The sequence below is a fragment of the Sander lucioperca genome, chromosome 12 (genome assembly GCF_008315115.2).
Source record: "Sander lucioperca isolate FBNREF2018 chromosome 12, SLUC_FBN_1.2, whole genome shotgun sequence".
NCBI classification, from domain to species: domain Eukaryota; kingdom Metazoa; phylum Chordata; class Actinopteri; order Perciformes; family Percidae; genus Sander; species Sander lucioperca.
The window spans coordinates 17,113,807-17,129,039 of record NC_050184.1 but is presented as its reverse complement, the minus strand read 5'-3'; the positions used below and the strand labels follow the sequence as shown (position 1 = coordinate 17,129,039).

The window sequence follows — 15,233 nt, the reverse complement described above, 5'->3', positions numbered from 1 at the left end:
AATGCTGCACCTTCCTGCTGAGGTGTGTGTGTGTGTGTGTGTGTGTTTATTTGTGCTTTAGAACATAACTGCTGTTAAATAGTCAGAAAATAGCTCTATGATTCACAGTGCTTCCTTTCTTCATTTACTCTCTCTCTCTCTCTCTCTCTCTCTCTCTCTCTCTCTCTCTCTCTCTCTCTCTCTCTCTCTCTCTCTCTCTCTCTCTCTCTCTGGCTGTTGAGCCAGTAAGGCGGGGCCAACTTTTAACACTGTGTGTTTACAGTTAGCAATACTCACTCTACATATTATGTCTAACTATCATGAGTAGTATCAATTCAAATAATTACCAGCAGCGACAGCAATAAAAATGCACATTTGAGTAGATAATAGTTTTTTTAACAGTTTATTTGAAAATGCTCACCACAGTTTCATTGAACCAAGCATCTAACAACATATGCAAAGAGTTTTATAGTGATAAAGAAAAAAACAAAAACATTTAATAACCCTATGAATACATATACAGTGCTGGGCATTGATTTTATATTTTCACATATCACCATAATCCATAATATAAGCATTCCATAGAAAACTTTCTCAGATATTATTGCTCACAGTTCTGTGGAAATACCAAATCATAAAATCTTAAATACTTAAAAATATTCCCTTTGAAATTCTTTGGATTTTGGTCCACAAAGCAGATTACTATTTCCAACAATACAATAATCACATTATCCAAACAGCATAGAAAAAATAGAGTAATGAGTCCTTCACTAAAAAAATGATAGACAAGGCATTTACTTTTGGAAAGATTATTGCATTCAATACACAAATGTCCAGTACCATTTGCACAAACACATATTTTTTTCACACAGAAAAAGATATGAAAATCTGTATGCTCTAATTTTTAATTAGTTTCCCAATGCAGAACAAAAAAATGAAGGGGCCAAAATGATCAACAACCATTATCAGTTAAAATGGCTTCACATTAAATACCCTATTCCTAAATAATGATATGTATTTGTGTACACCTGTTTATATATACAGAGCGTATGGAATATATTATCATGTTAGACTAAAAGAAAAGAAACCACTTAAAAAAAGGCACAATGAAGAAGTTATACTAAAACAAGCCACATCATACTGGAAAAAATATATATCTATGGAATATAAATAGAAGATGTAATCATATTTCAGCCATACAGTATATCTTGCACTTTGTAAAGTCCACAATACTCACTCTTCTTTCACAGGAAGGGAGGGGACAATGACAGCTTTGCCTGCTGAATTATTGACATCAACATAGTATTATAAGAGCTGAGCACTGCACCTATTTCACTATTAACATCTGTGTTGTGGTAATGCCTTCATTTGATGGATGCACATTGTGTGCTAGAGCATAACAACTCAATACAGTCTTTTACATGTGACTGCTTCCAGGTGGCCTTGTTTGTTGGTGAATATGGCCATGTATCTTTGTACGGCCTCCTGCATACTCTGCATGTTGTGTACATCACTTTAAAAGATGTTTGAATGTTAGGGACTGTACAAACATTATAATACGGGTGAGGGCAGAAAAGTGGGATGGCTATTTATCTTTTCTTATTGATTCGAAAAAAGTAGTCTGAATGTTTTTTACAGCACAGTGGAGGGCCTGTTTCCCCTCAGCCTTCCCTTGCACATTTGTTAGAAGTACCCTGTGCATCAGCGGGGCCTATCCAAGCCAAGACATGCTTTCACTTGTATATGTAGAGAAGAGTCTTGCATGGCTTACCTCCAAAGCTCAGTAATGACCCGTTACCAGTAATTTTCCCTAGAGAGTGATATGCATTAAATCTCAGGTCACATGTTTTCTGTGCAAAATGATTTGCAGGTTTTTCCCGATATACAGTGATCCATATGACATGTAGCTGCAGATAAAACTAACACATACAGTATATGTCTGTACATATTATGCACTGGTCACTACTCTGTATGTCAATGTGATTTACAAGACTGCTGCTGGTGTGCATCCAGATGATTAATGGTCAGTTTTGTGAAGATGAATATCTAGGTGATGCAGCTGTGGTCATGTGCTATGTTGTGCTGTGTCCCTGACCTAAGTATGAGGTAGGATTGAGTTGTCATAATATTTTAATAGAAATAATAACAATTACTCTTTATATTGTTTTTATATGTTGCGTCTCTCACATTACTTTATAATGGTCTTACTCAAAGGACGGAGGGCCCAATAAAAATACAAAAAATGTTAGAAACAGTGATGCATAGCTTCCTAAAAAAGTATCCACCCTCCCCAATAATTTTTGTACAGTCCCTTGTTGCAATACATTATGTGTAGATGAATGAGAAAGAGAAAGAGAAACAGACGGAGAGAGAATGGTAAAAAGAGAGCATGTGTGTGTGTGTGTGTGTGTGTGTGTGTGTGTGTGTGTGTATGTGTATGTGTGGGCTCTGAATTGCACTGCTGCACATATAAACTTGACTTGTTACGTATGAATAGAACAGTACTATAAGAGAAAACCCGTCTGTGGATGTTAAGTCTCATGGCTGCTGCTGATACTGGCTCTCTGTGGCTGTGTAGAAATCCTCCAGGACACTCTGCAGGTAATCAAAGGTGGGACGGTCCTCAGGCTTGTTCTTCCAGCACTCCAGCATGATTTCATAGAGTTCGGTGGGACAGCTGTCCAGGCGCTGCATTCGGTAGCCCTTCTCCAGGGAACGGATCACTTCTGGGTTAGTCATCCCTGGAAACAAGAGCACATGATTGGTCAACACAGTCTACAAGCTTAAGAAGAAAAGTCTGGAGTGCTCGGAAGTTCAAAACAAATCATGAAGGTGCTCTTTGGAAAGGGAACACAAAACTTCAAAAGAGAAAAAATCTCCAAGGCACTCTTCTCGTGAAAAAATTAAAATGCCTTTATTATAACATGAAATAGTCATTTAAATAAACACTTTTAAATTTTTTCACCAGAAGAGTGCATTGGAGCTTTTTTCTCTTTTACAGTCTACAATCTATTTGATACATTTTCTATTTCCGTTTATTTGGTAGGAAATAATTATACGTCTTTCAATCAATTTACAGATGACTCATAAATTAAATTTGTGTACAATTTTATAATTTGAATTTTCAAAGCAACATATTTTTATGGACTTTACTTAACACACACATGTGGGCTAATTCATTCCACTGTCATTGTGTCATACGGCATGTGTGTGTTAAAGGATACACAAATTACACTGAATGTGTCACAGTGCCTTTGACACAGCATATGTGTTGGGGAAATGACACATTAGTTCTAAGAGTGGGTTAAAAGAGACTGCCAAACCACATTCTCCTAAACATAAATGAGCAATAGCTCATGGGCTGCATGGCATTCAATGGCTATGGCTGGGACGCTAGCGTCGTGTCTCTATGATGGCATTGTCGGTCGGTTTGTCAGTTGACTGAAATATCTCAAAAACTACTGGATGGACTGCCAATAAACCTTGTGTGGACATTCATGGTCCCCAGATGACGAAGCCCTCTGACTTGGGTGATAGCCTCACTTTTTCTTTTTTTTCTCTAGCGCTACAATAACATTGACATTTGTGGTTTTGAGTTAAATATCTAGGCAACTATTGGATGAATTGCCATGTAATTTGGTTCATGTTGCCCTCAGGAGGAATTGTCCTAACTTTGGTGATCCTCTGACTTTTTCTCTTGCATCATTGTCAGGTCAACATTGTAATTTGTCCAATACTTGGTATACAATACTGGTTTATGACCAAAATACCTGCAAAACTAACGACATCCCGTTAGCCTCAGCCGAGTTTTGTGTTTATTGCTAGCATATGTTAGCATGCTAAAATGCTAAATTATGATGGTTAATATGGTAAACATTATACCTGCTAAGCATGTTAACATGCTGTTAGTATTTAGCTCACTGTGCATGCCTATGAACAGCTTCATTGAGCTGCTAGCATAGTGGTAGCCTTGTTACTGCTGCACCTGGCATCAAGGGCTAACCAAAATTATACAAAATGATATTCTGTCAAGGACTAAGGTAACAAAAAGGATGTGGCCCTTAACTCTCAACAAAGTAAGCCTTAGTAAAGATTTTCCATTCTGCCTCTATCTCTAATAAAATCCAAATTCACAACTGTCAGCCTCTTTCAACATGGCGTTATCTTCCCACCTATGGAAGGCCACTTTATACCAAGGCCAAGAGAATTAATGGGCTGAATTCAGGTGTAGAAATAGGACAACACCTTTGTGTACTAACTGCAAGTGCAAGGTCTCTGCTCTGTAGAGGCATTCTGGCAAATACTTTATCAAAATTGAAATCAGTGAACCACTTACCTGGGTATGGTGTGCGTCCATAGCTGATAATCTCAGTCAGCAAGATGCCAAAGGACCAGACGTCAGATTTGATGGTGAAAGAGCCGTAGTTGATGGCCTCAGGGGCTGTCCACTTGATGGGGAATTTGGCTCCTGGTTATAAAGGAAAATTGAAAAAGAAATGAAGTAATGTTGACTTTGTTATTGATTCTGTACATTAGCTGGCTCCTAATGACACTGCTGAGGAGATACACATCCTCTGTTCATTCAGTAAGCCATATACAGCAAGTCACCCTCTATTCTTCACCCATTACTATTTTGCCACTTATGTTGTAGTCTATATCTACGACGTTCCACTTCCGGGATTGCTACGGTGGCGGTGGAAATTCCGCTGGATGACGCTCTTTTCAGCCGGATGTCCGTTACCTTCCGCTTCTTTGTGTTGGAATTTTAAACTCCGGTGGATTTCTGAGGACTATGGTTAACTGCTCCTCAGATCTCTGCAGGGTAAATCCAAACAGCTAGCTAGACTATCTGTCCAATCTGAGTTTTCTGTTGCACGACTAAAACAACTTTTGATCGTACACGTTCCACCAAAAAAAGTTCCTTCCCGAGGCTATTTTGCAGCAGCACCGTGGCTCCGTCCGGCGCTTAGCATCGCCCAAGACGATTGTGATTGGTTTAAAGAAATGCCAATAAACCAGAGCACGTTTTCTCCCAACTAGCCAGACCCTCCTTCGCAGCGCTGTGGACGAAGGTCTGACAATGCGAGACTACTTATGTTGTAATCGGACAGCTCGCTGAGACAAAGTCATTTCCCCTGAACTGATGAAACCATGACTGCAAACATTTCATCCGTTCTGGGAAATCAGTTCCCCAGTTTCTCAGTCACTTCTGCTGATGACACGTAGCTGCCGAACATTTGACAGTGAATATTGCGTCGTACCTTCCCTGGCTGTGTACTCGTTGTCTTCAATGATGCGAGCGAGGCCAAAGTCAGCAATTTTGCACACTAAAGCCTTATTGACCAGGATGTTGGCAGCTCTCAGGTCTCTGTGGATGTAGTTCCTCTGCTCAATGTAGGCCATGCCCTCTGCGATCTAGAGACAAAGTTTAAAAGCATTACAGGTGCATTGGAATTTATGTGCGTTGCCCTTAGAGTCAGTTTTCCAAAAACATATAAGAAATACAATGAAAATATAAAGCTATTTAAATATAATAATATAAATAAATAAATATAAAGTAGAACAATTTAAAGACAAATATAAAGGCAAAACAGCTGTAAGATAAAGTTGAAATTGTACATACTCTGTATAAAAACTTCTAGTGAACATAGATATTATTGATATTTTTGGTCCTGAGATTTTTCACGCTGTTGCACACAGAAAAACATAACTTTGCACTGGCAATGGAATTGTACACTTTAATGCAATTGCAGAATTAGACAAATCCGAACTTAAATAAGTAGATATTCAATAATATAATGCACTTTCAACAAAGTCAAACAGAGCAATAGATTACTGAACTCAAAAAGCCATATGTGAGTACTCACAAAGGATTTGTTGATCTAAAACACCAAACAACCTAACAACTAGAGGATTGGTCTTGCAAGCTGTAATGTGTAGATGGAGGACTGATGGTAATTGGAACTGAATGAATCTCACCTGGGCCGAGAAGTCGATGAGTTTGGGGAGCTGGACACGGTTGCCCTCATCACTCTTTAAGAAGTCTAATAAACTACCTGTACACACACACACACACACACACACACACACACACAAACATTAATACATGCTACATATGCATGTTAACGCATGCTTCATGTATAGCTCAATGTGTTGGACACCTCCTCAATATAAGCAAATATCTGTGACCTGGTGGTGCAAAAACTGGATATCCTTTACAGACATTTATTGACAAAGGTTCAACCAATATTTTTTAATGTTAAATACATTTCATGTCCACTGCTAATACTAGGGAGCCCAAATATTGCAACCGTTCATCCATTTCTTTGAACAAACTATTTAAACAGGTTATTCATAACATTTAGCTTTCTATTTAAACCATTTAGCCATTACTTTAAGACTTCTCTGCTTGCTTGCTACCAAGTTTCCATGCACTCTAAAGTGTCACACGTACAGTGTTTGGATGTGCAGCTGACTCAATATGCAGATTAAGAAAGAAAAATCAAAAGTAATGCAAACGCAAAAGTACCCTCAGGGGTACACAGTGATTTGCCATTCAGTTATATTGGGTTTTAGCATAATATGTTATAGAGCGCACACACACACACACACACACACACACACACACACACACACACACACACACACCTTTCTTCAGTTAAATTGTTGTAGAGTTTTTATAAGCAGTCTATATAAAGGTTTTGGGGGAAAAAAAAATATTTGTTGGTATAAATGGACAAATTTGAAGCACCACGCACACACACGCACGCACACACACACCTTTCTCCATGAACTCTGTGATGATATAGATAGGCTCCTCCTTGCTGACCACGGCATTGAGTCGGACCAGTTTGTCGTGCTGTAGACTTTTCATCAGGTTGGCCTCGCCCATGAAGGCTTCCACTGACATGCTGCCAGGCTTCATGGTCTTCACTGCTACTTTGGTGTGCTTATTGTATGTAGCTTAAAGCAAAAACAAGAATTGGAATTAGAAAATTAATGTTTAGCTTCCATCTCCATCAATAACTGGCTTGTAAAATGACTCAGATATATTTCACCCATCCAGACTTCTCCAAACTGGCCAGCACCAAGCTTCCTTTCCAGTTTGAGAGATGATCTCGGGATTTCCCAGGCGTCTTTCTCCCACGGTTTCTCAGGTTTGGGGCTCAAGCACGGGTTGGTCAGTGTTTGGCAGAGGCCATCTCCTTGCTCTGGAATTAACACAAAACACGATTCATGATTGGATTTTGTAATGTGTTTATGTCTAGTGTAAAGAGTCATTGCAGTGGTGTAGTCTACGTGATACGCAGGTATAGGCAGTATACCCACTAAGAAAGCTCCAGGATTTCCATATACCCACTTAAAATGCCCAATGACACGCAACAACATACTTTCCATTATATTTTTTATATATTTTGAATTGTCATCTGTGTTCTTTTTATTCGCATAGGCTAAATAAAGGTATTTCCACCGTAAATTGGTGCATTAAAGCGTATCCAAATTAAACAAAAAATGAAGTTGCTGATGCTCAAAACTTCCCTGGGGGAGGACACCCAGACCCCCCACTATGATATGCCCCCCTTCCCCAAAGGCAGATTCTGGCCCATATATATATATATATATATATATATACAGTACAGTATACCCACTACAATACATTAGACTACACCACTGAGTCATTGTGTAGTTTCTTTTCTCCATTTTACACATTCACACATTTTGTTGTTCTTATTTGCGAAGAAAATTATATAATTTCACAAAAAAGTTTGGCAAAAATAAAAACACCTTCATGCTGATGCTAGTATTAATGAAGAGCAATCCAATGTATCACTTTAATGACACTGCTCATTTTCACATAGGCTGAGGTATTAAAGTCGGCCAGCAGAGTGTGCTGTGCATTACTATAAGCATCACGTTCAGCGGTGGCACACAGACTAAACTGAAGTTACTCTTTTCCACTATTACAGTGAAACATTTGGAAGAAAAAAATATTGTTACTAAGGATCCCCTCCTTTGCTCCTTAAATCATAATTTTGATGACAAACAATTAGTCAACAAGACTACTAAAACACTCGGTTGTGAGGAACTAAAATCATTCAGTGACAAACTATCTGGAAACCAGTCTGAATTCTGACAGTACAGTGGACTCACTCTTGTAATGGTTGACCAGCTCCTGCAGGGTGCTGAAGGTGTTGCGGGGAGAGATGTAGAACCCTCCGTTGTCCAGCGTACGGATCTTATAATGTTTAACAGTGTCACCGGACTGAGCATCAAGGTCCCTGACAGACAGGGAGTAGCTGCCTGTAGTAAAAGAGAAAGAAACACTAGTTACCATGTCACCCGTAGGGGATTTTTTTTTGAAATGCTGATACCAATATTTTTCCCTGACATTTTAAAATCTATATTTGTATGTCAGTAGATTCCAAAGATGTGTGTTCTTGTGAGTAGCTTCTGGGACTGCCTGCACACTCAAAGGGGGTAACTCCAGTGATAACATAACATACATTTGGGGGACTCGCAAAATACAGATTCAAAAGAGAATAATCAAAATCAGAAGCAACAGAGACCAAGCTATCCTGACTTTTACTCTCTATTATGGGTTAAGCTCCAAAATCACTGGATCCTACATTCCCAATAATGCAACTCAATAGCATGTTTCATTCCTCCTAAATGCCCTCTTCTTTTGAATCGCACACCTCCAGTTAGTAATGTAGTCTTTCTGTTAAAAATGTTGAAGTTGCAAGCGTAAAAACACAGAATCTTTCTGTAGAATTGGTGCAGTTCCCCTTTTACCCTTCCCGTCGACCGTTTTTTGGGTCAAAATTGAAAATAAAAATTTTTTTTTTCAATGTTTTAGTCACTTTTTCCAACGTTCTTGTCACTTTTCCTGAGGTTTTTGTCACTTTTTTAAAAGTTTTTCGTCACTTTGTCCGATATTTTTGACGTTCTTTTATCTTTTTCTTTTTTCAAATGCTATAAAATTGAATAAAACACCAAAATTCAATGAAAGTAGTGAACTGATCATTTATTTTACTTGTGAAGAGCGTTATTTTTGTTTGACAATTTGGTTGCAATAAACCCAAATTTCTGATATTGAAACTTTTTGAAAATGGGTCAAATATGACCCGAGGACAAAAGGAGGGTTAAACTATCCGCCATATCTATTCAGTTGGACAATTCTGAAAATATTCATTATTAAAGGAATAATTAAAATCGTGGCGTGCTATCGTGAGAACGTCACACGTGTGTAAAAAAAAAAAGGTTGGGTTTAGGAAAAGAACATTGGGAAAGGCTTTAGTAACACAAAAAAACGACAAAAACACAACAGGGACCAACGTCACACGCTTAGGAAAACAATAAACAATTTCCTTGGGTTTAGGAAAAGAACATTGGGGAAAGCTTAAAAAAAATAAAAACAAATAAAATAAAATGGTTAATAAACGCCACAAGCGGGATGCTATCCCAGCTCTCCTGGGTGAAAGTCCTGTGTTTTACCCATCCATCACCCCAACCAGCCTCCCTCTGCGGACTTCCGTCCTTTCATACTACTCGCTACGGCGATAATTCACATTTAATGTAGGTCAATGGAGGCCAAATGGCGTTGATAAACACGCTAAAAAGCGATTATGCGTCTTGATAACATGCCTAAATGGCATACGGATTGGCGAGTCATACGTACGCCACTTAATGAGCTCAGTCTGTGCAACCTGACAAAAATAAGTCTAGTATTCACTCTCATTTTAACTCTGGTTTGGTCTCTAACAACTCCTGAGTTGGAGGGGTTTATCAGAAAGCTTTTATGCTGAAAATAGCAGCATTTGAAAACAACACCAATAAGATTCGTCACAATGAGTGACCCTATTCACATTACACACAGTCATCCCGTCCATTATTAATATAAACTTATGAATAATAGCAGCTTTAATGGCCAATGTTTAACATTAAAGTCATGCTAACCTACGTATCTAGTACTCTTTGTAACAAAGGTGTGCTACAAAATGTTTGTGTCGTACACCGAATGCATTTACAGTGGCTTAAAATGTGCAAAGTACATGAAATTAAAATGAAATTCAATCTGTTAAAAACACAACTTCTGCAGTAACTGCCAAAGTAACATTGTCAGTTGAGATATTTTTTTTTCTGTCAATAATTTCTCATTATGACTACTAAGACTGCTCCACTAAAGGAAAAATGAGCTGTGTTTGAATGTCTTTTACTCACCCTGGGTGGTCTCACTGTCTCGGATCATGTAGGATCCCAATTTGTTGCCAGGGGCCAGCAGCTGCCTCTCAGCATCTTTCCTGCTCACGCCCTTAAAGAACCACCTTAAAAAAACAGGAAACAGATCAGTTAGTACAGAAACCTTCCAACGGCTCTTCCTGTGCAAGCCTTTATTCTCCCTTCATATTGTGTGCTTTGTTTCCTTGTTCATTTCCACTGTGAGAGAAAGTAAAAAAAGTGCCATCTAAATGTGTTACGTGATACTAGGTCTTTTTAAAAAAAGGCAGGCTATATTATCATAGTTATTTTATTATTAATAATCAATAATACAAATATTTCATAGTCATATTATAGCTTCAGTGTCGCACTGACTGCTCTAAGTCATTCCTAACCACAGGCAATACAACTTTTTGTGTTAGATAAGACTCATATACATCACAATACTGCACTAAGAGTAACTTGCACAAACTTAGGTTTACTTACATCTTTATAAATACTATTTCAGTAGTTGTACAATTTTTATTCCCAACTTGTAAATACATTTGTACATTCTTTCCTTTGTATTTTCTATCTTTATTTTTGAATAGTTGTTCTTATATTCTATCCTATTTATTATGTTTTGTATATTCTGTATGTGTGCTGTGTGTCTGACATTTTGCTGCTGTAGCACTGAAATTTCCCAATTTGTGATCAATAAAAGTCCATCTATCTATCTATCTATCTATCCATCCATCCATCCATCCACCCATCAATCCATCAATCCATCAATCCATCCATCCATCTATCTATCTATCTATCTATCTATCTATCTATCTATCTTAATAACAACAGTTTTCACCAGTGAGATACTGATAATGCACATAAATGTATTTTCAATGTGAGTACACTTACTCCTCTGCCTCCAGAGTATCTTTGGCCACATAATTACTGGGGATGTAGCCTTCCTGACCTGAACTGATTAACATAGCTCTCCACCACTCCCCCGATCTGCAGGGAGAGAGAGAGAGAGAGAGAGAGAGAGAGAGAGAGAGAGCGAGAGAAAGACAAACAAACGTGAATTGTCGTTTCCAAAGGTCTCCGTTTGTGCCCGTCGTAAACGCGAGGCGTAAACATAGCAAAAGATATTCGTTTTTAAACCATAGTAGCGTGGATGTAGCCTAAGTGCTGCTACAATTGTGTCAGTGGTTTGTCATCACAGCTGACCTAAGCATCTTAACAAATGTAGTAACCTGCCCAATGGCCAACCTTCTTCATCATTTATTGATTTCTTGCAACCAAAACATAGTAGTTTAAATGTAGCCAAAGACACACAAGTGTGACTATCTCGTGCCAACAAAGACATGACAAAGCACGTTTTACAAGTCCAAAAATTGTCAAAAGATGTTGGACCCACAATTAACTTATTATTTATTATATACTTATTCTTGTATCTGAAGCAACAAAGAATAAATGATATCCTTCACTGATACTTACTCTTCCAAGATTTTGAGTTTATCTCCCTTCTTGAAGCCAAGGTCACCGTCATGAATGGCTTCATAGTCGAACAGGGCCATGGCAATACTCTCTCCTACAGCAACATTGCCCGGAAAAGAAGAAAAGCAGAAGGCTTCATGTTGGTACATTGTGCTCTTGATATGCAGTAAAAAAAAGTCCCTTTTGCATTGTCATTCACTTTCTGAATAATTGCATGCTGAAATATTTTGACGTCCTCGATATGTGTATATGAGAGGGCAGTGAAAATGACTCAGCGTCTGTGAATGTTTTGTTTTTTTAGTAGACACACTGCATTTAAGTCTGAACCACATCTTTCTTTGGGTTCCCCGTACTTTGACTATGTAACTGACTTCCTCGATAATAATAGCAGTGCTCGTCTGTTTTGGAGGCCTGTGTGGTGAGTCGCTCTGTGTCGACACACCTCACTCTCCTTCCACTCGCTCACATGTTGTGCTGAGCTTCAGACAGACCTAGATGATGCTGTTTAACCCTCTGAGGTCATAGGTCTAAGGGCATTTTTTGGATATCTTCTTGAATTCTCCTTTTAAAGTTTTTTTCCATCTGTTTCATATCAAAATGTTCCGAACAAACTCAGCTTTCTGTATAGTGACGCCCAAAATTGTTCCAGAGCAATGTATAAAGAGATAATTTAGCCCTAAAGCAGAAATATTTCTCAAATATCTTGTGAAAACAAACCTACACTCAGTTGTTTTGGTGCTTTAAATGAGTTTACAAAAGTCTTGTGTTCACAAAAGCGTAATATATGAATACAATAGTAAATAAATGTCTAAAATGAAATTTTGTAATATCGCTTTTTGAGTAGGAGTGTTGTCAAACATCGCTTGGACTCGCCGGTGCGTCTTTTGTCCTCAGACGGTTAAAGTAACTGTCTCGATGGCAGACTTTATGGTGGTGTTGACAAGACAAGGGGGGAGGTTAGAAACAAACCTGCCATCGAATGACCTTATGGTTCTTTACAGTTTTTGCCAATTGCTTACACAATGAAATACAAACTATTACACAATTATTAAAACCTTACACTCAAGGAGCAAAACATTGGTCCAGATGTGCACCACTATAACTATGTCAGCTTCACACTTTTTGCAAAAAAATACACACAGTGACTTGCAAAACACTAAACACACTTGTATACACTAGACACAGAAGTATATCATAATGTCACTTTCTTGCAATTCCAAAGCACCGACTGTCAAATGACCACACCTATGAGCCCATCGGTGCACAAACACATGATGGCTTAATTGTGGACATACCAATCAGGTTTAAGCACTATAAAAATGCAACAGGCAGTCTAGTATTTTCTGTACTGTATTTTCAGTTGTTTTTAGATCTTTTTTTTGTTTGTTGTTTTTTTTTACTGTAATCATAACCTGTACTGGATATAGTATTTCATGTTTGTCTGTTATTTGCTGAGCTAACAGTGGTATGCACACTACTGTAGTAGCTGTATGAAAACTGGGACTTGTTTTGTTGTGATTCTCCATGTTGACATATTGACTGATTTGGGTATATGGAGAGAAATGAATTATATTTTCCTCAGTCTGCAGCATTGGTCTTGTGTAGGGTTTGGTGAACTTGTACATTTGCACGTTCTCTGTGTACTTCATTTACAGTACTCTAGTCACTGAGATGTAGAATTGCTAAGTGTTTTTGGCTAGCAACAGCAGTGTGTAACTGGTTCAAACAGAATTATGTCGTATGAAACGTGTATGTTTCATATGGTAACAAAATATGTTTTTTTTATATTTTATTAATTAGTATATAGTTTTTGCAAGAGTGTTTCATTGGTCTGAGGTGTTCTGCTAATTGGGTCTGTGGTTGTGCTAATTGTGTGTAGTTTTCTGAAAATCGGTCCTTGTTTTTCAAAATAGTGCTTAAGCAATCGAAAAAAAACCCTGTAATATACAAGATACAGAAACACGTACAGCTGCTTAAGGATTGCAAAACATACTGTGGAGCTGCAGCAGTAAAAAGATTGAAACTCACCTTCTGAAGAGTTTGCATTGGATGGCATTTTGCTCTGTAGAGAGAAAGACACAGATATATTGTGTTTAAGGCTAAGAGAAGAGGTCAAGTTCTGTCAAGAATTAATTCCCAAATTTTTAGTTGATTCAAAGTGAGAAAAAAAAACTTTCTTAAAGCTGCAATAATTCTTTTTTTTGGGGTAGGGGCAGTGCAGCACAATTACTATAACAAGTTGTTAAGGCAAATGTAGTCTATATCCACGATGTTCCTCTTCCGGGATTGCTCCATTGCCACTGGAAATTCCACCGGATTTCACTGTTTTTGGTCGGCTGTCCGTTACCTTCCGCTTTCTTTGTATTGGAATTTTAAACTCCGGTGGATTTATGAGGACTATGGTTAACTGCTCCTCAGATCTCTGCAGGGTAAATCCAGACAGCTAGCTAGACTATCTGTCCAATCTGAGTTTTCTGTTGCACGACTAAAACAACTTTTGAACGTACACGTTCCACCAAAACAAGTTCCTTCCCGAGGCTATTTTGCAGAGGCACCAGCGCTTAGCGTGCCTGCCTGGAGCAGATGACCATATACTGTATAATGAGTTTTTTTGCTGAAAGGGATATGTTTACGTCATTATTTGAATCTTTGGCCACAATTAATACGTACATCTGACATTGTAACATTATAGCTTTGACAGAAAATAGGGAAAAGCATAATAGGTCTCTTTTAAAAGCTATTCTGGCATTGCAGTGGGAAAGATTATCCAAAGCATTATTGTCCTTCGTTGTCACGGAATATTACTTGCCACATTACAGCAAATCAAGTTTATATTTCAATAACATAATTGATCAAATTTCCATTTTATCACTCAAGTTGAGACCCAAATTCATCTAGAATAAAGCCACAAAAGGACTTTGTCTTATCAACTTGAAAAATCAGTATGTTGTCGGCAGTTATCTTTACTTAGGTTTTGGTGTTTGTAGTGGGTTTCTTAGATGGTTTTTTAACATTGTGCAACATTATGAGACAGACTATCTTTAAATGTAGACATCTGAGAGATACAGTATATAATACAATACAGTGGCTTATGTGCGAATTGCGGGAGGTCTTATGTGTTGCTTAATACTGAAGTTTATACGTCTTCTGCCTGAGTGCTCTGGTTCTCCTTCTGTCACTTCCTCTTTCTTCACTGAGGGTGAAAGAGTTGTTACAGTCAGCTGACAGGAAGCAGTAGCCAGAGGAACCACACTTTCACACCGCAGCACTGCTACGTACACATTGGCTCAGATCAAAGTCTGGCCAGTATGCAAACAAGCCACGGGAACATGAGCACATCTATTCTCTCTGAAAACTCTCTCCTATCACTACTAGTAACCAATGACTTTTTTTCTATTGTTCCCTGTCATACTTTCACTGCTTCTGCAATTGACACCATTGATCTTCCCCATTCTGCTGCAGGTGTGTGCGTACCCATTGTTATTGGCAAAAAAGTTCACAAACACTATATGGTCAGATATAATGTGGCTAGTGAAGATCTGAATTCATATTCAGTGGTG

The 15,233-nt window shown here is 38.2% G+C and overlaps 1 protein-coding gene across 2 annotated transcripts in view; it reads right to left on the bottom strand.

Moving 5' to 3' along the window:
• Positions 1-366: 366 nt before the first annotated feature.
• hck (HCK proto-oncogene, Src family tyrosine kinase) overlaps positions 367-15,233 on the bottom strand; it is a 29,214-nt gene continuing 14,347 nt past the window's right edge. For both annotated transcript variants that reach the window (XM_036008006.1, XM_031286394.2), the window contains exons 3-13: positions 13,702-13,735; positions 11,674-11,767; positions 11,092-11,187; positions 10,201-10,304; positions 8,131-8,280; positions 7,038-7,190; positions 6,760-6,942; positions 5,959-6,035; positions 5,241-5,394; positions 4,316-4,447; positions 367-2,720 (exon numbers count right to left, since the gene is read on the bottom strand). In XM_036008006.1, coding sequence (XP_035863899.1) covers positions 2,518-2,720; positions 4,316-4,447; positions 5,241-5,394; positions 5,959-6,035; positions 6,760-6,942; positions 7,038-7,190; positions 8,131-8,280; positions 10,201-10,304; positions 11,092-11,187; positions 11,674-11,767; positions 13,702-13,735 — 1,380 coding nt within the window. In that variant the 3' untranslated portion in view covers positions 367-2,517. The remainder of the gene's footprint in view (positions 2,721-4,315; positions 4,448-5,240; positions 5,395-5,958; positions 6,036-6,759; positions 6,943-7,037; positions 7,191-8,130; positions 8,281-10,200; positions 10,305-11,091; positions 11,188-11,673; positions 11,768-13,701; positions 13,736-15,233) is intronic.